Source organism: Mus caroli, unplaced genomic scaffold (genome assembly GCF_978045245.1).
Source record: "Mus caroli unplaced genomic scaffold, Mus_caroli_1 scaffold_16, whole genome shotgun sequence".
Taxonomy (NCBI): Eukaryota; Metazoa; Chordata; class Mammalia; order Rodentia; family Muridae; genus Mus; species Mus caroli.
The window spans coordinates 59,957,435-59,979,519 of record NW_028227271.1 but is presented as its reverse complement, the minus strand read 5'-3'; the positions used below and the strand labels follow the sequence as shown (position 1 = coordinate 59,979,519).

The 22,085-nt window shown below is 36.3% G+C and overlaps 1 protein-coding gene across 1 annotated transcript in view; it reads left to right on the top strand.

The window, feature by feature from the left end:
• Positions 1-22,085, top strand: part of Pkhd1l1 (PKHD1 like 1) — a 140,204-nt gene that overhangs the window by 9,861 nt on the left and 108,258 nt on the right. Inside the window, exons 4-14 of the mRNA XM_085831797.1 lie at positions 338-446; positions 2,144-2,201; positions 4,201-4,294; positions 8,284-8,337; positions 8,834-8,907; positions 9,881-9,923; positions 14,012-14,082; positions 15,529-15,639; positions 17,745-17,834; positions 20,074-20,342; positions 20,805-20,896. Of these exons, the coding sequence (XP_085687923.1) occupies positions 338-446; positions 2,144-2,201; positions 4,201-4,294; positions 8,284-8,337; positions 8,834-8,907; positions 9,881-9,923; positions 14,012-14,082; positions 15,529-15,639; positions 17,745-17,834; positions 20,074-20,342; positions 20,805-20,896 (1,065 nt within the window). The remainder of the gene's footprint in view (positions 1-337; positions 447-2,143; positions 2,202-4,200; positions 4,295-8,283; positions 8,338-8,833; positions 8,908-9,880; positions 9,924-14,011; positions 14,083-15,528; positions 15,640-17,744; positions 17,835-20,073; positions 20,343-20,804; positions 20,897-22,085) is intronic.

Below are 22,085 nucleotides of genomic sequence, written 5' to 3'. Positions count from 1 at the left end.
TTTTTAAAAAGCGTAGTACAGCATAACTGAGTGTACCATAGTGGGCACACTCTGCATGATTATTATTGCTTGTTGAGGTATCATTTATTTTGCATCTTAATAAAAACCCATATGCATACCTACAATGAACATTTGTTATATGATATTATAATTTGCAGTATGTAGGGTATTTATAATGAAGTTCTTTTTACAATATAAAAGTGGGAGTTACAGTAGATCAATTAGGACTTGAGACTTTATTTCAATAATGATGTAGACTGGAATAGTGGTTCTCATTGTTGCCATATGCTGGATAAAAGTTACCTTGTGTCTCACTTGTTCTTCAATTATTTTCCAGAACAATGCCAGAAGACACCTACTCTGTTAGAGTCAGTGTGGATGGAGTGCCAGTTGCAGAAAATAACACTTGCAAAGGGGTTGCCAGCAGCTGGGCATGTAGTTTCAGTGTAAGTAGGATCTCTCCATTTCCAATAAATGAGTTTATGTCTTTCTCACAAAACTGGACTTTCAGTTTTTAGTTTTATAGATTGTTATTCATTTCCACTTTCAAATATCTGTTAGCAAGAATTTCCCAATTCAATTGTCTTCCATTAGTAACACAACTTCTTTTACTTCTGGTTTGCTTTCCCTTCCTTTACATTAATCTTTCTTTTTAAGATTTATTTCTTTATTTTATAAATGTGAGTACACAATTGCTATCTTCAGACACACAAGAAGAGGGCATTGGATCCCATTACAGATGTTTGTGAGCCACCATGTGGGAATTGAACTCAGCACCTCTGTAAGAACAGTCAGTGCTCGTAACCTCTGAGCCATCTCTCTAGCTCTTTTTTGTTTGTTTGTTTTGTGTTGTTTTTAAACATTTACTTATTTTATGTATGGACATTAGTTTTATCAATAAACTACATTCTCACATCATCAACTGATTTTCCTGTTGGTCACTTATTTCTACCCTTCTAAATTCTGCTCTCGGATGGATGTTCTCTTTTCTTTCTTTCAAGGGAAAGAAACTTTAGATAGTAATGTTAACTGTTCTTTCTTCCATGTATATAAACGGTAAGGTAATGGGTCTCTCAAATTTAGGTTTTTGTAAATAATGGTATTATTAAGTACATTTCTTCAAATATTGTCTTATATACTCCTTAAATTTGCACTTAGGTTTTCAGTTGTTTTTTTTTTTTTTAAACTAGATATCAATAGGCCCCAGTGCTACTTAGAATGACCGATTTTATCCATTAGCTCTGCTCTTTACCTAATCAATATTAATTTTGTTTTTTAGATACCAGATTTGGTTTTAGATACTAGATTCATTTTTTTTCATTAGGTATCTCCTATTTTGCTTTTTTTGGGATCAAGGACTTCTCCTCCCCTTGATGCATGACAAGGCTATCCTCTGCTACATATGCACTCCTTTGTTGATGGCTTAGTCCCTGGGACTTAGTCTCTGGGGGTTCTGGTTGGTTGATACTGGTTTTCCTCCTATGGGTTGCAAACCCCTTCAACTCCTTCAGTCCTTTCTCTAACTCCTCTATTGTGGACCCTGCACTCAGTCCAATGGTTGGCTGCGAGAATCCACCTCTGTATTTGTAAGGCTCTGCTAAGCCCTCTCAGGAGACAGCCAATATATCAGGCTCCTTTCAGCATGCACTTCTTGGCATTCACAATAGTGTCTGGGTTTGGTAACTGTATATGAGATCACTCCCCAGGTAGGATAGTCTCTGGATGGCCTTTCCTTCAGTCTCTGCTCTACACTTTAGCTCCATATTTTCTCCTGTGAGTATTTTGTTCTCTTTCTAAGAAGGACCGAGGACATGTTGGTCTTCTTTCTTCTTGAACTTCATGTAGTTTGTGAATTGAATCTTGCTTATTTGGAGCTTTTGGGTTAATATTCATTTCTCAGTGAGTGCATACTATGTGTGGGTTTTTTTTGTGATTGGGTTACCTCACTCAGGATGATATTTTCTAGTTCTATCCATTTGCCTGACATCATTTCTTAAATGAGAAACTATTTTGACAGTCAGATTATGGGGAATGTTGAATATATATATATATATATATATATATATATATATATATCATAACCAGACTTTGTCATTAAATAGGAGAAAAGATGCTAATTGACATTATTATCAACATTTTACAGACGAAAAGTTTTAGAACCCCTACAATAAGAAGCATCACACCTTTATCTGGAACTCCAGGTCTGTTCTACATCAGTTAAAATGTTTTGGATTTTGTACTAATTCATTTATGTTTAGCATATAAAAATATACTTAATCATAAATATATTTCTGGTTACAAAAGTAATGACTAATTTAAAATTAATTTCAAATCTTAATCGCTAATAATGTGTTTTTCCTTACCAGAGATTTAGCTAGTATCTAGTGTTCATTATGATAACATGGTCTTATCAATTTATAATCTTGGAGAACTATGTGAGAATGCCCTTTTCTTCAGCCTGAACTAATGAAAGTCTTAATTGTTGTCAAGAATTTTGTGTCAGGCATGGATGCATATACTTGTATGTCCAGAACTCAGGAGGTCAAGGCAGGAGTTATCTAATACATACTTACAGTTTGTTTGTTTGTTTGTTTTTTTAAAAGATAAAAAATTTAACTGGTTTTAAATCTTCATTTTTTTCTTTGGTATATGTCATCAAATTTATCTAAGGTTTTCTTTTCATTGTGTTCCCTTAAATATTGTTTATTTATTTGACTTTTTAAGATATTTTGAGGAAATATCCTTGCTATGTATCCCTGGTTAGGGTAAAACCAACTTTGTAGACGAGGTGGGGCCTGAAATTACTGCAGTCCTCCTGTTTCTGCCTTGCTAGTGTTGGAAGTCCAGGTGTGAGGCACCATGCCAACTTCTTGGCCTGATTTAAAGGTAGTCATGTTTTTCCTACTGGGAATTTTTTGTTTCAGTGATATAAATGTTCATATTTGACATATATGTGGAAAATATATTTTGAATGTATAATTTATTTTAAACTTTAAACAATTCCTTTTGTTTGTTTTTTGTTTTGTTTTGTTTTTCAAGACAGGGTTTCTCTGTATAACCCTGGCTGTCCTGGAACTCATTTTGTAGACCAGGCTGGCCTTGAACTCAGAAATCTGCCTGCCTCTCCCTACTGAGTGCTGGGATTAAAGGTGTGCACCACCACACCCGGCTACTTTAAACTTTAATAAATAGTTACACTGTAAAGTAATTTTTAATTTTCTTTATCCAATCTATAAATTTTAATATCTCTTTTTCTTCATATTTATGCTGGGCCATAGCATCCTGATTATAAAATAAAAATTTATATGACATAAATTTTTCATATAGTTTCAGGAGTTTTTATGTTGTTTTTAAGTTATTTTTATTAGCTTTAAGAATAAAGTGGGATTTTTTTCAAGTAAGTTACCATTAACTCAAGTAATATTTTTTAAGAAATTATCCTGGGACCATCCAGAGACTGTCCCACCCGGGGGTCTATCCCATAATCAGCCACCAAACGCAGACACTATTCCATACCCCAGCAAGATTTTGCTGAAAGGACCCTGATATAGCTGTCTTGTGTGAGGCTTTGCCAGTGCGTGGCAAATACAGAAGTGGATGCTCACAGTCATCTATAGGATGGAACACAGGGCCCCCAATGTAGAAGCTAGAGAAAGTACCCAAGAGCTGAAGGGGTTTGCAACCCTATAGGTAGAACAACAATATAAACTAATCAGTACCCCCAGAGCTTGTGTGTCTATCTGCATATGTAGCAGAAGATGGCCTTCTCGGCCATCACTGGGAAGAGAGGCCCCTTGGTCTAGCAAACTTTATATGGCCCAGTACAGGGGAACGCCAGGGCTAAGAAGTGGGAATGAGTGGGTAGGGGAGCAGGGCAAGGGGAGGGTAGAGGGGACTTTTGGGATAGCATTTGGAATGTAAATGAAGAAAATATCTAATAAAATAGTTTTTTAAAAAGGCAAAAATATTATCCTGATATTCATTGCATAGCACATTATTGTATTCCTATTTAGTGATGGTCATTTATGCTTTTTTGTATTTTAGATATTTCAAACCAATGCTGAAAAATAGGGTTAAACATCAGATATGGACATCTGGATTCTGGTTTATTGGGAAAATGTATAGTGTTTTGAATGAAATACTACAGACAGATACTCCCAGCCAGAACCAAACTGAAGATTTGTTTTGGTTTGCTTTTAGGTACATTAATAACAATTCAAGGCAGGCTTTTCACTGATGTCTATGGAAGTAATACAGCACTGAGCTCAAATGGAAGAAATGTTAGGATTCTAAGGTAATTTTTCTCATGAAATTATTATAATATTCTTATAACTCATAGTTCAAATATGATATCCTATAAGTAATAACGTCCTAGTGGTATAAAAGCCCACTACAATTGGATCAGACTGGTCAGAGGCATAGGAAGACAACCATATATAGTTGATTCTTTTCTGGTCTGATAGCACTTTTGTCTTTGAAGGCATAGTCAGTAATAACTGGGATATAGGCATGGTACATCATTATGGAGAACCTTACTACTGATCAGGCACTATGCACATGTAGACATACCCAAGCCTTAAGAAGCATTGCTCAATCAAGGTCAAGAATAGAACTCAAAGCTTCTGCACATATCTACCTGTTTCTTTTCTTTTTCCCTCTTTTCATCTTATTAATCATTGTATTCGTGTACAACTCAAATAATATCCCTCTTACCAGTTACACCTCCACAAACCCCTATCCCACATCCTCCCTCTCCTCCCACTCCTTTGCCTTTATGAAGGTGCTCCCACATTCCTCTCTTGTCCTACCGCTCCAGCATCACCTACACTGTTGCATCAAACTTCCACAGGACCAAGGACCTCCCCTTCCATTGATGTCAGACAAGACCATCATCTGTTACATATGTATCTGGAACCATGGATCCTTCCTTATATACTCTTTGGTTTGTTGTCTAGACTCTGGGACACTGGGAGGTCCAGTCAGCCAATGTTGTTCCTTCTATGGGGTTGCAATCCCCTCTCTGCTCCTCCAGTCCTCCCACCAGTTCCCCGACTGTGGTCCCTGAGCTCGTTCTGATGGTTTTGCTCAAAGCATCCGCATCTGCATTGGTCATTTGCAGGCCGAACCTTCCAAGGAACAACCACACCAGGTTCCTGTCAGCAAGCGCCTCTGGGCAACAGCAACAGTGTCTGGGTTTGGTGTCTGCAGACCGGATGGATCCTCATGTGGAACAGTCCCTAGATGGCTCCTCCTTCAGTCTCTGCTCCATTTTTTGTTCCTGTTTTTTTCTTTGGATAGGAATATTTCTGGGTTAAAAACTTTGAGATGGGTGGATAGCTCCATCCCTTGCCTAGGGGCTGTCCCTATCTACCGGAGGGGAGGTGGTCTTTACAGGTTCTATTTCCCCATTTCTGAGCATTTCAGCTAAAGTCATCCCCGTTGGGTTCTGGGAGCTTCCCTAGAGCCACTGGAGGGTCCCTGCGTCTGGGACCCTCCAGTGGCTATCCCCAGTTCCTCATCCTCCACTGCTACCTGTTCAATTTCCTGACCCTCTCTGTACCTCTCTCCTGCCCCCTCTAGTACCTGACACTTCCCCCTGTTTCCTTCCCCTCCTCCCTCCTGCCTGCCCCCATCTCTCCACGTCCTGCGATCATCCTGTTCCCCCCTCAATGCAGGGCTGAAGCATCCACACTTCCTTCCTTCTAAGTTGTGTATGTCTGTGTCATGGGCATTGTAAGAGTCTGGGCTCATATCCAATATCTACCAGTTTCTACTGCACTTTGATATAGGGCAGACTATTGAAAGTAAGCCTAGTCAACTCATTAGCATCCAGGGCTTTCAGTTTTGGTTGCTAAATTAACCAGCTATGGGCCAGATGATGAATTTTGGGACTGGCTAGTCCCAAAACAACTATTACATTTTGGTCTGGAGACCTTTGCTGTCATTGGAGAGTTCTCCTGTAGCGTATGTCAGGCTATCTCAGCCCTTTCACAAAAGACTGAAAGATATGGCTCTCCTACCTGAAGAAGTGTGGACTCCATACTCTGGCTTTCACAGTGCTTCCTGCCTGCTGAATATTTGTATTATACAGACAAATGGATAAACTCAATTTACAATTTAGATAGCAGTTAAAAGATTTATTAAATACTAAAAAGATAATAGATCACATTATATATATGTATATATGGCTTTCTACAGAAGTAATGAAATTTTTTACTAAATGGAATAAAAATGATTTATCTGATATATGAGTTAGAACCCATAATTAAATTATGGAAATATATAATATTTTATAGCCATTTATCATGAATATGTGTATGTAGGAAAATCATTTCAAGAAAAATAATTTATGTACATGATTTAGTGTAAGTAAAGAATGTCTGCTGGTATATAATTGATTCTCATGAATAACTTATATAACAACTGTTACATAGAATTTTCTAGCCTATCTTTGCCTATAGTGAGGTCAGGGATGGAAACTACAAAGAGATTCTGGGCCAGCAAAATGGCTCAGCATGTCAGAGTATCTGCAAATAAGCCCACCTCTCTGAGTTTGATCCTCAGAGCCCATGGTGGAAGGGGAGACCAACTCTTAAAAGTTGTACTCTGACCTCCACATACAAGCAGGCAAGTCCTATCATGTGTGAAGGCTCATATAAGCACAGCATACATACATACACAGCCATAATTAAAAAAAAAAAAACTAAATTGAAAAAAAAAAGTGATTCCTCTCCCTACCATTGGAATTTATATCTGTACCTTACCAGGAAATCAGAGAAACCTAAATTTTTGAAACCAACAAAATCATTTGGAAGGGACCTCAGAGTTCAGCCTAACCTAACTCTTGAGGTCTGGAGATACTGAGATGGTACAGGGAAGTGTCAGAACCTACTGAGATGATGAGAGTTCTAAAACACTCAGTGATCTCATCTGCCTGCTGTTTATGACCCAGGGGCCCCAAGACACTTTATTGTACTTGAATTGCAAAGGGCCTAGGCAGTAGGAACAAAGTCAGGGAACCTTCTACTCATTAGGCCTTGTCTGATCAGACAAAATTCCCAGACTTTTCTAGGAACAAATCATAATGGACACTCAAATGAGTTGAGGAACTGGTACCTGGTTCCAAGTTTTGATCTCAACATTTCAACATGGAAAATGCTAAAACATATAAATGTTTAAGGTCAAATGGGATAGTATTTTTAAACACACACTCATTTCTATCAGGGGAGTTAACACATGGGTAAGAACACAGAATACTTGGGTTTGGAATCTTACAGTACCTGTCCCTCAAGGCATGGACAAGCTATGGTACTTACTGCCTCAGTTTATTCATATGAAAATGGAAGAAAATGGAAGGGTAATAATTATTAAATGATTACTTTATCTAAAAAGAGCTTATGTAAACTGCTAAATTTATTATTAAGTTGGGATAATATAGAAGGTTAAAAGGACAATTTGACTTGACAGAGCTCTATAATGGGAATAACGACCTGGTTTCCTTTTTATTTTAATTTATTATTTTTTATTTTATTTTGAAACCTAATATAATGGTTAAATAAAATATATTTATGCACATATACATATATGTAACAATAGCAAAGTGGCCATGAATTTGAAAGAGAACAGGGAGGAACATAAAAAGGGATTGAGGGAGGAAAATGAGGTAATTATATTTTGATTTAAGAAAATGAAAAATGGACGATGTACTAAAGTACATTTAAAATTTCAGTATTTTCTTTCCTCTAGTAGAAATGATTTTTTTTATATAGTTCAAATCTGCATGGAGCTTATAATTCAGTCCACAGAATTCAGGTGAGGTGTTCTGATGCTGCAGATAATAAATTATGTTATTATAAAATAGTTGTCAACTGTGAGCTTCCAGCAGCATTTGGTAATGCTATCAGCAGCTCTGATGTTTTAATTCCTGCATATCAAACATACAAAAATTTTTTTCAATTTGGTTTGCTTAAACTTTTAATAAGAAGGTTCTATTTTGTTTTATGCTTAATTTATGCCAAAATATATTATGATCTTCATATTGTGTAATTTTTGCAGAAAATTGTATGACTTCCAAGTGTAGATAAGTTCCAGTTTCACAGATGTGTCCCAGTGCCAAAGAGCAGGACCTGAGGCATAGTGATGATAAGTTGATGTTTAAGGAGTGAATGAGGGATAGTAAGCAGATGAGGAAAAATTAAGATAGCTGTTGAGTTTGGTAAACAGAGTAGAATTTTACATAATTTATTAAGTATGACTTAATTTTCTCTAATAATATTTATACAGAATTTATGTTGGAGGAATGCCCTGTGAACTCCTCATACCACATTCTGATGATTTGTAAGTAATTACAATGATTCTTTAAATAAAAATTGATCTGAGTATAATAATTTGAAATAGGAACCATAATCAATAATGCATAGCCATATTATTATAATAGTTATCTTGTATGTAGCAAACTAGTATTTATTTATGAAACTGGCTTCTTTCTTATACATGTCTATGTCTTTAATGTAGTATTATACTATGTAGGTTCTTATGCACTGAGATGTAATGAGAAATAACTTCATCAATTCATTGTTTCATTTGACAGCATTTTAAACTCCTTAAAGGTATCAACAAAGACACTAAAATTAACCACACATTATATCACTTCAGTGAATTTGATTGAAAAATATTCAATAAAGCCTGAGAAATGATGCACTTTGCTGAAGTTTTCGTTGCAGAAATAGCTGCTATCTGGACACCTGATGTAAAGTAATGAGGTTTTTTTAAGGGAATAACAGTATCTAAGTAGTCTATGTGAACTTTGATGCCAGTATATTTACTTTGCTAGGTATGGTCTAAAACTCGATCATGCCAATGGAGATACAGGGTCTGTGACATGTAAGACCACTGGGACTTACATTGGTAAGTGCTGACCATCCTCTTGCCAACTCTGGCTCTTCCCTGTGTTATTTTCTCCCGGATATTACCCAGATTATTACCCCCTCAAATCTGTAACTTTGCTTTTTCCTAAGATTTGAATATAATGTAGCACTTTTTCTCCTCCTCTTCCTCCTCTTCCTCTTTACTGCTTCCCTCCATCAGAGAATTCATGACTAATTCTGCTGTTGTATTTATTCTTAAATTTAGCATTTTTCTTCTCACTGTGTATACTGCAAATATATAGATCTTTTAATTCCTTAAGCTTTTATTAACACATATTAGTTATATATAACAGTTCATTGTGACATTTCAAACAAGTATACAATGTAATTTTCAAATTCACTCAATTATGGTTTTCCTACTGCCTCTAGCTCCCATTGCACAGCGTTTAAATCCTGAATAAGCTTCCTCCCCTCTGTATCTGCAAACATTCTACGCCTGAACATTTCAAATAAGATTGCTGGTCGGGAATTCCTTCTCCTTCGCCTGGTCTTCACTCTCAGACCTTCCTTTCCTTTTCTTTGAAAGCCTTATCCCAAAGGTTAGTTCTCTGTCATTGCTCCAGACTGACTATGCTCTCGCCTAGATACTATGCTGGGTTAGGAGAAGGACATGCACTATATTTTCATGGTGTCTGCAACAGCGTGTCAATGCTTCTAATAATCAGTAGCTTTTGAATGACTGAATGAAAAGATTTCAGGGTAGTACACATATGCATCTTTTATCATTCATTATTTGTAATAGTATTTTGTCAGATTTTCCAGTTATAACTTCAAAATACCCACTTGTATATTTTGTGTTGTAATACTTTAAAATATTCCAATTTTCAATTCTTTAAGGCTTTATAGATCAAGTATACTTTTTATAAGTTTCTGTAAATGTTAATCAGCCTGTAATGTAGAATTATTGTTCTTTTCTGATTGAGAATTTAATTGTGTATTTTAATTAATTCCAGGTCATCACAATGTCAGCTTCATCTTAGATAGTGATTATGGAAGGTAGGCCATTTTGTAAATAATGATTTTCATAATTTATTCAAATGGATAAATAAAGTATATATTTATTTTGTTCTATTAATGAAGAGATTAAAGGATTAATCATTTTACTCACCAAAATTAAATTCAAAGAGTCCATAACTCCTGTGAACCTATAACTTGTGCCTCACAAAAACAAACACACAAAATGAACAAGCGAGAAAAACCCTTTCTATATGGGAAGTGAGCTTATGAAATGATGAAAAGGACATTTTAGCTGTGATATGAAAAACCATTATTTTATGTCTCTTCTTATTATTTTATGTTCCTCTTCTGTTTTAATTGCAATTCTTTTGAGAAAAAAATGTGTTTTGAATTAATGTAAGAATAAATAAAAGTGGGGCTGGAGAGATGGCTCAGTGGTTAAGAGTACCGGCTGCTCTTCCAGAGGTCCCGAGTTCAAATCCCAGCCACCACGTGGTGGCTCACAACCATCTGTAATGAGATCTGATGCCCTCTTCTGGTGTGTATAAGACAGCTACAGTGTAATTATAATAAATAAATAAATAAATAAATAAATATTTAAAAAGATTTATAAAAATGAATAAATAAAACCTCATGATTAATGTTATCTGATACTTTCCTTTAATATATCCAGACTCAGGATAATGTAGTTTTCAAGTCTGTATGTTAGTACTACTACTAATAACATAGAGGAGTTATATCCTTTAGTAAAAGCAAATTTTATTTCCAAATTTCCTAGACCCATATCTCAGTACAAAGACTTTCATACAAAACTAAGAATGTGCACATCTCATTGTGTTGCAAGCTTGTATGATATATAACAGTAAAACGGCACTTTAACTATGTTATCTAGTTTCATCTTACAAAGAACTTATAAGGTAAACTGTCATCCACCTTGTTTCCCACTAGACAAATGAAATGAATATTAAATAGTTCATCAGAAATATCTCGTGAATAGAACCAGCTAATGCATGCTGTTTAAATCTATGTCCTGGGCACATCATTCTTGTACTCTGCAATGACTGATGGAGGGTTCAATACCACATCTCATCATTATCTAAAACTCTGACCTAAGGTTCTCACCAAGCAGGACTCCCGCACTCTGGAACAGTTGAAGATGTGTATTGTGGCAGCATTTCCTGACAGCCAGGAAAACCATGTGTGCTAATGACTCTTGTGAGCAGGATCCTAGTGTAGTAAACATAAATGAAGTGTTCTGCCCCAAATGCCATAATGTATTTCAACAAGAAAATGAGCTAGTTGATGGATATTTAAATGAGTAATATTATTTAGTATCCAATACTAATAAAGCCATACTGAATCAATAATAGACAAGCCTATGGTTTCTTTTTGTGATTGAAGACTCAGCAACTGGCAATGTGAACTGAATGGCTGTAGTCCAATAAAAGTAGAGGGTGCCATCCCTATCAGTGTCACAGGATGAAGAAGGATTCAGATTTTTGTCCCTCCCTTCAGGGACCTGTAGTTAGGTCAAGGTCCAAAACCCACTGTTTTTAGAGATTTCTACTTTTAAATATATAGAAGCAATTTTTTTATGAGAATAATGAAGGCCAAGCTGGATATGCTGTCATACATCAAATATATTAGATCTATTATTATAGATCATGTGGTTAGAAGAGGAACATGAAAATTAGTATAACTCAAAACCAAATTGGGTAGAAGTTATATAAATATGTTATAATACATCTTTGGAAATTATTCAAGACAAATAACCTGAGTTCACTGTGACTAAATAGCTATTTTGTGAAAAGCCAGACATTTGTAGAAATAATTTGTAAACTAGGCAGTAGAATTTTACCAAAAGTTAATAAAATTTGTTAAAACCAACAGACACTGAATTTTAAATGATTTCTAGAACCATGTAGAGGTTTTTTAGGCTCTCAATCTCATTCTTTCTAAGATGAAATAAAATTAATTCTTGCTTCTGCATCTCTATGAAAAGTATTAATTACCAAATCCATCATAAATCTCTCAGAAAAGCAATTATCCTAAAGTAAATGGTTTGAGTGATCAAGGCTGAATTTGATTGTGCAATGTACATAAATCAATCTGCCAGAGTCACAGACTCAGACTCCATTAAAAAACCCAGCAAAGTCTGACCAGGAAAACACATGCCTGAAGCTGAGACAGCAGGATTGCCATAAGTTTGAGACCCATTTGGGCTACATAATAAGACCTTGCTTCAAAATTATTTTTAAAGTTTTCAAACTTATATGATATTGACAGGAATACTCCATTAAACTATGAATTTTGTGGTCCTGATTAATAATGCCATTTTCATTCTTTTTAAAGTTAGGGACAAGCTGGTTATGGTACAAGGGTGGAATCTCAGGCCTTGAGAGGCTGAGACAAGAGATTTGCCATACATGCAGGGACACTCTGAGCTACATAGAGAATACCAGGCAATCAGAGGTACAAAACAAAATCCTGTCTCAAAATAACCAGAGAAAGAAAAAATGCATGTGGCTGATTTCTCTGCATTAATGCCTTATAATTTTTAAAAAGTATGTCTCTATATAAGATAGTCTTATAAAATTAAAGTAATTATTAAAATATGACATTTGCCACATAAACATTTTTGTTTTAAAATCACACGGCATTATTAAATCATGTTAAATCATTTTATAAGTTATAAATTTCATGTTACAAGTTTCAGGAGCACCCCTGCATGTCAAATGAAACAATTGAAAAGCATGTCGGCACCATTATGTATCTATTAGAATGCCCAACCTTTGAGGCTCTGTTTCCTCAAGTTCAAACAACAGCTGTTCCAAACTGATAAGGGTTAGATGAGGCTGTCTTAATTGAGAAATGCCTAGTCATTATCAATAAATTAGTAGAAATCATCTCAGTGTTATCCACAATAAATTACATTCAAATTTTATTTCAGGAGGCAATTTTCCTCCGCACTTCAGGAGTAGCATTAATTTTTGAAATGCAGCGGCTGGCCAGACACAGTGTTCTTGATGCTGGCATGGTTTCAGATCATAGGAATCAACTGGAAAGCTTATGACATCAAAATAGACAAGTTAAGATGGTCTTCTTAAATAAGTAATTTAACATAAAGTATTTTCCTGGACACTTTGGTGTTGAAAGTGCATATTGTAAAGCCTGGATTAGATTTATAGCACAGTTCACTGTTGACCTCAGCTACAAGACTGGTATTATACTAGAGACTATTTCAGTTTATCGCAATTATGATCATTGTGTTGGACTCTTCAGTTATTATTCGAATTTCTTAATTATTTATGATCATGGCTTTGTTGAAATAATTATGACAGCAGTGTTAATTTTTCATAATTCTTTCCTTGCTTTTTTAATGTTCTAAGTAATGGAAATATAAATGGGTATCAAATATATAATGCACATATCTTCATATATACATATATGTATCTAATTATATATATGCACTGTGTTTGTGAAAGATGTTTTAAATATAGTGAATGAAACTTTGCTGTTTTGGTCACACAATCTAGAAATACTGTGTGGTCCCTAGTTGGGAGCTAGGCTCTGGATTCAAGTGGCCTGGGCTGTGGTTCTGATTCTGCCACTTAGTGGCTTGGTATCCTTGATTAAATTAATCCTTTGATCTTCATCCCCCTCACATAGCTAGCTTATTTGAAGATCAGATGACACAACATACTGAGCATGCTTAACTCAATGTTCATACATCCTGGGGGATGCTAGGCAAAGGGACAGTGTAGGGTGACTTGGGGAACAGCCCACCTATATACATCAAGTCTTGCTGCTGTGTTCAGCCTTCTTCATACTTTTGCAAAAAAGGGAAAGGATTTCTAAAGCTGACTTTAGGAATAAAAGGTAGATATTTGGAGTATGCAAATAAACTGCAGTTTATTAAGTTATCAGAAACTCATATACATGTATAACACAAGAGCAAAAGAGGACACGGAACATTCATTCTATTTTCTTCCTCCAGTGGTTCTGCCCTGCTACCTTGCAGGCGGAGCCATAGTTTCTATCACTGTAGTAACCAAATTGAATAATAAAACCTTCAGTAAAGCTCATTTTTTAAAACAAAGGACTTTTACCTTTTTTTGTTTCAACAGGAGTTTCCCAGAGAAAATGACATATTTTGTTTCATCTCTCAATAAAATTTCAATGTTTCAAACATATCCAGGTATGTGACATTTTCCTCATGTTTGAGTGAGAGAGATGTTGTACACTACATTTCATCCAGCAAAATATAGTAATGACAGTAAGGTAAAGAATAAATTTATGTACTTCTAGGAAATGAGCAAGACCCACAAGGAGGGCATGCAATTGAAAGACTAACAAAGAACTAGGAATTCTTAGTTTAAGGTTGAAACATAAACTCATCTCCCTAGCAGAGAGAGCACTGGAACACACTGGCCTCGACTTTAGTTGTTGGTTGAGGGTTGCAAATCTCTGAATTTCAACCACATGCCAATATCCAGAGGTTTGTGCTCTTAGTGTGGTCTACAAAAATCCCTTAGCAAACTTTAATTTGATTTAATTAGTTTGAAGGAACCTCAGGTTAAACTACTCCCAAGAGAGTGTCAGAAGCAAATATCAAGTCTACCAGAAGGACTGCCCTTCTTCTGAGGTCAGGAGTAACAGGACAGGCTAAGATTTCAAGGACATTAAAAATATGAGGAAAGAGTGTGAGTGATCAAATCAATTGGCTGTGGAAGGTCTTGACTTGTCTTTCAAGCTTAGTTACTGCAAATTCACATGTAATGATAATGTGTAGAATTGTGAAATAATAATAAGTTATCCTGAGATTGAGGCAATTTTAGAAAATAGTAAATCCAAATGATTTGATTGTGTTAAATATTACAGCTTATATGTAAATACAAGAAGAAAAATACTTATGCAAGCAATTATTAATGAATTATCATATGTCTTGTACTGGGCTGTTTTAATAACATAGCTAAACCTCTGTAATATGTACATGCATATGCATATACTATATATATACACATATATATTTATACATATATATATACATATATACATAGTTAAATGTATTTGTCTTTTGAGAAAATATCAGATGTTAGTCCAATGCCTAACATATCTCCTGCTTCTGATCCTGGAGCTCAGAATGTAAGGCTGGAGCTTTGTAGTGATCTCAAGGTCAGCCATGGCTACATACTGAGTACCAGGCCCACGAAGGTTATATAATAACATCCCACCAAACCAATATGTTGTGCTCCAAATATGTGTGCTTCAAGATCCTGTGGGAAGAGAGGTTCCTTAACTTTAATTCTGTGTGCTTTGGGGGGGGGTGGGGTGGGGTGGGGAGGCTGTTTGTGCCCAACCCGGGTTGTGTCTATTTTTTCTCAATCTTCAGAGTGTCAGTATCTCTTTAGTACCAGTCACTCTCCACCCCTGAAGATTCGGTCAGATCTGAGCTATCTGTCTCTTTGCTGGACCCCATCAGCGAAAGCTTGAATTAATTCATTTGCCATCCATTTGAGGCACTCTGACGCTTTCTTGTGTTAGAAAATCTAGCTAGGATATATGGAAATCTTTGGAAAATGAAACGAGTTGGATTAATGTGTGATATTTACAACATTTTACAAAATGTGCTATTCTTCCTCAGAGGTCGTGATGGTCTCACCATCAAAAGGCAGCACTGAAGGTGGCACAATATTGACAATACACGGGCAGTTCTTCGATCAGACTGATCTCCCAGTGAGAGTGCTAGTTGGAGGTATTTTTTTATACTTTTTATTGTACTGCTTTATTCGAACAAATCCTGACTGCTCTTTGGCAATTTGGGTGCAAAGTTGACTCTTCATCGTGGTTGCTGTCTATTTAAAGCTATTTTCACTAATTATTTGGTTCTGGAGCATAATAGTCTTCTCTTTGTAACCTTGTTCAACTGGGATTTGAGCTCCAAGTGTGGCATCAGAGAGCATCCTGGCTGCCATCCTCCAGTTCCTCACCACAGCTGAGGACGCCCCTCCAGTACATTCTCTTAAGCATCTCTTCGGAGCTACACTTTACCTTTCAATGACTTTGCTAGCGATGGGGAGATTTTAGTTGTCATTTGGAGACACTCTGACATGTTTTCTATACTCTTTAAGCATTAGCGATAATTACTGGTGTTATTGGCCTTGGGAAGATCATTAATGTGCTACCTGTTTTTAAAGGCAAATGGAGCTTGAGTCTTGGCTAACACATCACTGTCATTTGTCTACATCTCTCCTGGGGAAAGGAACTACACAGCTATTAAGGATCCTTAGATCAATGTAGTGGTGAGGCTCTTCCCACTGAGTTAGAGTGGCATCACATTACTTGAGAGGCAGGGGACAGTTATTTGCCCGTGCACAGGGCACATAATTCCATGCTCTAGCCCCATTTTCCAGCCATTTGTTGCCTTTTAAGGTTCTTATCTGTGACTCTGCCAAATTGATGTATCTGAAGTTTAAATATTCCAGGCCACCAAATGAAACTTCAGCAAAGATATACTTCTATTTCTATATTCTCCTTGTTCAAACTTTTGAAAATACTCAGCATGGTTTGGCCTTATGTGAGGCAAATGTTGGAGTCTAAAATATAGGTTCTTCTACTAAGTGCAGTACAAGTGTATTTACATGGAAGTGCTAGTGTTCCTCCTGGAACCTTGTCTGTTTTGCTCTACGTCTACCTATTAGAATACCATTTATAAATTGCTGAAGAACTTGAATGAAGATACCAAGTTTCCACTTAAGAACCCTGGGAATCCTCTACCTTCACACAATCTGAAGCTCTTTCATGACTAATTCTCAGTAAAAAAGCAAAATTGAAGTCTTTCCTTTGGACTCAGAAATGACATGTTTGATACTTACATGTAGTTTTATCTTCTTTTTTCCATATTTTCCTTAGAAATAATGAAATTTTCTACCTCAGATTTGTTATTTCTTGCCATGTAGTTTTATCCTCTTTTTTCCATATTTTCCTCAGAAATAATGAAATTTTCTACCTCAGATTTGTGATTTCTTTCTTTTCTTTTCTTTCTTTCTTTTTTTTTTTTTGTTTGTTTAGTTTTTTGTTTTTTGTTTTTCGAGACAGGGTTTCCCTGAATAGCCCTGGCTGTCCTGGAACTCACTTTGTAGACCAGGCTGTCCTAGAACTCAGAAATTTGCCTGCTTCTGCCTCCCAAGTGCTGGGATTAAAGGCGTGCAACGAAGTAATTTTCTTTTTGTGGAAGTGTAAAAGCAAGTGAATTACAAGCCTGCCTAAGAATGTATGAAGGACATAGAAGCCCTAGCTTTGCCATCTGATTGTACATTTTTTTTCATTAAAAAAGCATTTTTAGGGCTAGAGAAAAAGTTCAGGCATTAAGAATACTCGATGCGGGGCTGGTGAGATGGCTCAGTGGGTAAGAGTACCCGACTGCTCTTCCAAAGGTCCAGAGTTCAAATCCCAGCAACCACATGGTGGCTCACAACCATCCGTAATGAGATCTGGCGCCCTCTTCTGGAGTGTCTGAAGACAGCTACAGTGTACTTACATATAATAAATAAATACATCTTTAAAAAAAAAAAAAAAAGAATACTCGATGCTCTCGCAGTGGACCCAGATTCAATTTCCAATACCTAAATGATGGTTCACAGCTATTCATAACTCCAGTTCCAGGGAATCTGATGTCCTTTTCTGACCTGTCCAAACATCAAGCAAGCATGTGGTAGACTAACATACACTCAGGCAAAACAAACATAAATTAAAATTAATAAATCTAATAAGTACTTTAAAAAGCGTTTTTAAGATAGACTGGTGTGTTTTGCATTTGAAAGACTGTTCGTAAAAGTTCTATATTTTGCTTTTGTATAGGTCAAACCTGTGCTATTTTGAATGTCACAGAAAATACTATATACTGCAAGACTCCTCCCAAACCACACATCCTCAAAGCTACATATCCAGGTAATTTGCCAAATCTGAGAATGGCAGTTTCTGTATCTGCAGAAAAAAATTATTACTGACATATATTCTTAGTTTAAAAATATTAGCTGTCATGTCTCTAGCTACATATGTAGCAGAAGATGGCCTAGTCGGCCATCATTGGGAAGAGAGGCCCCTTGGTCTTGCAAACTTTATATGCCTCAGTACAGGGGAATTCCAGGGCCAAGAAATGGGAGTGAGTGGGTAGTCGGGGAGGGGGGGCGGGGAGGGTATGGGGAACTTTTAGGATAGCATTTGAAATGTAAATGAAGAAAATACCTAATTAAAAAAATACATCAGCTGAACTTTTAGGAATTTGAATAAATGTCCTCAAACCTTTCCAGCTTTTTTAGGTTCATAGATATTTTTATAGCAGGCACTTTACCAACTGGGCCATCTCTGTAGCTCCAAGAAGTGTGTGTATTAAAGTAGCTGCATCAAAGCTATGACTGTGGAGGAAAACCAATCCCAGCTTCTAACATCTACATCTCTTTGTAAAACGGACTTTATTGAAAAAAAAAATGAAATGGTACATTTCTTTAAATTCCACTGCGCTTAGTGAATATAGGCACAGCCATTGTGGAACTTTTAATAGTCCACAAGGCCTCAACAGTACACAAAAAGCTACAGGCAACTAAGGAATGCTAAGACTGGGAGAACTTGTCTTCACCAAGGAAGAGCACACCAAATAGTTATCCAATACCAAACAGTCATCCCGGAAAACATGTAAATAAGTAACTTTATGCATACTGTGGAGGTCATGTTTAGGAATATATGTATATATACATGCATGCAATATCAATTAATGAAAAGGAGGCATGATTTAGAGAAGAGTGGTAAGGGGTGTATAGAAGGATTTTGAGTAAGAAAAGGGGAGAAATGCTCTAACTGAAGTATAATCTCAAAAATAAGAAATAATACTTTTTATAAAAAGATTAAAAATACTTTTTGCATGCTTAAAACTATAAATGTGGGAGATTAAATCTTACTGGTTTAGAACAATCTGGCATAAAACTAGAGGAAAGGAAAACAATTCAAAGTTCTTTTCAGTCTTTCTTGTTATATCTGTGTAAAATTTCCATGCATGGCTACCCTGTGTTTTGCATCTTTAAATGGCTGACAGTACCAGCAGTCACAAATCTTTTGAACACAGGGAAATCTGTTCTTTATCATGTCGTTGGTGTTTGTAGTATAACAAATTATTATTTGTAGCCTCCTAGATTTCTCTGATTTGAATACTGGGTAGAGGTTCTTAATTTACAAAATAACTTTCTCATCAGTGATGGATGATTCAGGGAAAGCTGTGTATCAGTGAACACGGACATGTAAATGGCTGACTTTCACTGGCTCAAGTTATTGTTTTCCCCAGCAAATTCAAATGAAGAGGATTAGCCACTACTTCCCAGATGCAAACTGAAGGCTACTAAAGGAAGGCATGTGCCTGGCGGTGTTACATTTTTTAGGAAAAATAGAAGAAAAAAGATTTTTGACAATTCCTTTCTAGTTGAAAAAAGATTAATTCAGAGTTTATCAAACACATGTAGTTACACTGAATCAGGAATATTCCCTCTTGAGCCTATACAAGAAGCAGGTGACATGTAAATCTACAAGTTGTAGGTACACTAACAGAATATTCCCTTTTTTTATTCTATCTGATGACAAATGATATCTTGGCTTAGAATCAATGTTTTAAGAAGCAAGAACAAAGAAAACAAATTACTGAGAGAAATATTAAAACCTAATGTCAGTACTTTTACTACTGACTTTGCAAGTCAGTCATAGAATAACTTTCACTAGAGAAAATGATCAGGCCAAGTTTTTGTAACCAAATGGTTTCAGTTTTGAAGCTTCGGGTCTTTACTTCATGAAGCATAAGTCATACAATTGAGCTTCATAGTACTACTACATGTTGTCATCTTACCTAAAGAAATTAGGTATGGAATATTTAAAATGTACAATGCATGGCATCCATACTGTCATTTCCATGTTTAATATGGGTGGGTGGATTGCCAACTCTGAAAAGTAATCAATAATAAAGAGTAGAATTCTCTAACAGCACACTGGCTCTAGGATCAGATGAATGTAGGGTCTGTGTAATTGTTTACATACCTACTATAAAAATGCAAATTGATACAGAATCTCAATAACTATCACCAAGTGGCCCATAGAGACATTGCATAATGATCTTGATGAATAATGGCATCTTTTGTATTATATTTAGGTGGAAGAGGCCTAAAGGTTGAGGTCTGGAATAATAGCCGGCCAGCACATCTTGAAGATATACTTGAATACAATGAGCATACCCCAGGGTACATGGGTGCCACTTGGACAGATTCTGCTTCCTATGTTTGGCCTATAGAACAAGACACATTTGTTGCACGCATCAGTGGGTTTTTGGTGCCTCCAGATTCTGATGTTTACAGGTTTTATATCAGAGGTGATGACCGCTATGCTATTTATTTCAGCCAAACTGGGCGCACAGAAGACAAGGTAGGGAACATGCAAAATGCTATTGGCACATCTTGTAGGCAAGACACATTTTGAGTCGAAGGTTTTGTGGGTGGGTTGCTGTCCTTATATATTTACTGAGAGTCTTGCCTGGCTACAGGAGGTAGCCACTTCAGGATCCATGTCCCCCACTCACTAGGTGTTTCATTTAGAATCACCCCTATACTCTAGTGGGCCTCTCCAAGTCCCAGGTCTCCGGTGCCTCTTAGAGTTGCTCCCTACCTGCCAGAGGCCAATTTCTGTTCTCTTTCACTACATCTGATCCTGCCACTCTCTTCCCCATATTTTTTTTAAAGTTCATGTTGTTATGAGTAACAGATCTTAGAAGAAAAATACAGATTTTCATGTTTTCCTACTGATAAAATCTCTAAAATTGAAGTCATGATAAATGATAATTGTTGAAAAGTTTTAGTCTAAATTTTTCTTCTCTCTTTCTGGAATAAGGAGAGGATTGCGTATTACTCTGGAAATGCCAACACTTATTTTTCAAATTCAACACAAAGATCAGATGAGATTCATCTTCAGAAAGGAAAAGAGTAAGGGTGGTTTTTTTTTTCCTCGCATTTAAGTTACTGTGTGTCATTTACAATGCAATCTTATACTTTAAAGCATTTAATTTGCTTTTATTGGTATGCACAATGGTCTATTGGCTTAGTTTACAGAGCTAATCATTCTCAAAAGCTGAGTGCATTGTTCACTGCAGCAAGTTTGCCAAGCATGCACCAATCTCTAGTTTCCATACCCTGTGCTAGAAAGATATGTATAATTGCTTATTTCCCATAGTTTTTGACACATTCGGTTGTATATTTTCAAAAATACTGACATTAAACAGAGGAGGTAGGTTTAAATTAGAAGAAAGATTATATTGTTTCACATGTTGGGTGCCAACTGTAGCAATACCCAATTAAACGCTCAAATAGATCCCAGCTGTGGTGCATTTTTCTCTATGCACCCCAATGTTTTGAGTTCCTGAATAAAAGACACACACACACACACACACACACACACACATTGCTTTTATATTTTGATAAGTCTTAAACAGCTTAAGATCTGGGTGACTTCCTAACTTTCACAATGTTAATCTGCCTCCCTCTGATGTTTCCAAGTTATTATTTACTAAAATCTGTATTTCATCTGTGTTGTTCCGGACCCAGTCGGGCAGCCCTCTTGGGACGGACCTCTATTCTCCAGCTTTTACATGGTGACTATGTTCTCTGTCCTGTACCTTCTCCCGCATGACATCTTTCCTCTCCTTCTACTGACATGGCAGATCTCTTTCTTCTTCCTTCCTCTTTGTCCCTAGCCTGGGAATCCTGAATGTCTCGCCTCTGCCCTGTCCAGACATTGGCTGTCGACAACATTACTTTATCAATTAGAACCAACTGGAAGCAGGGCTCCCCAGTATCTTATGTGTAGATGTACAGATTCTTGCACAGACATTTTTGGGAACCAAAATTAACATAATATAAACAACATTAGGCTAAACCCACTACAGTTTCAGATGTTTTAATTTTTTGCTTTATTATTATTATTATTATTATTATTATTATTATTATTATTATTATTGGGTTTTTTGAGACAGGGTTTCTCTGTATAGCCCTGAATGTCCTGGAACTCACTTTGTAGATAATTCATGGTCCCTAGATCTTACTGCTGGCCCAGTACACCATGGCAGAAAGTGTGTAATGAGTGGAGAAAGTCTATTCACCTCACTGTACCCAGGAA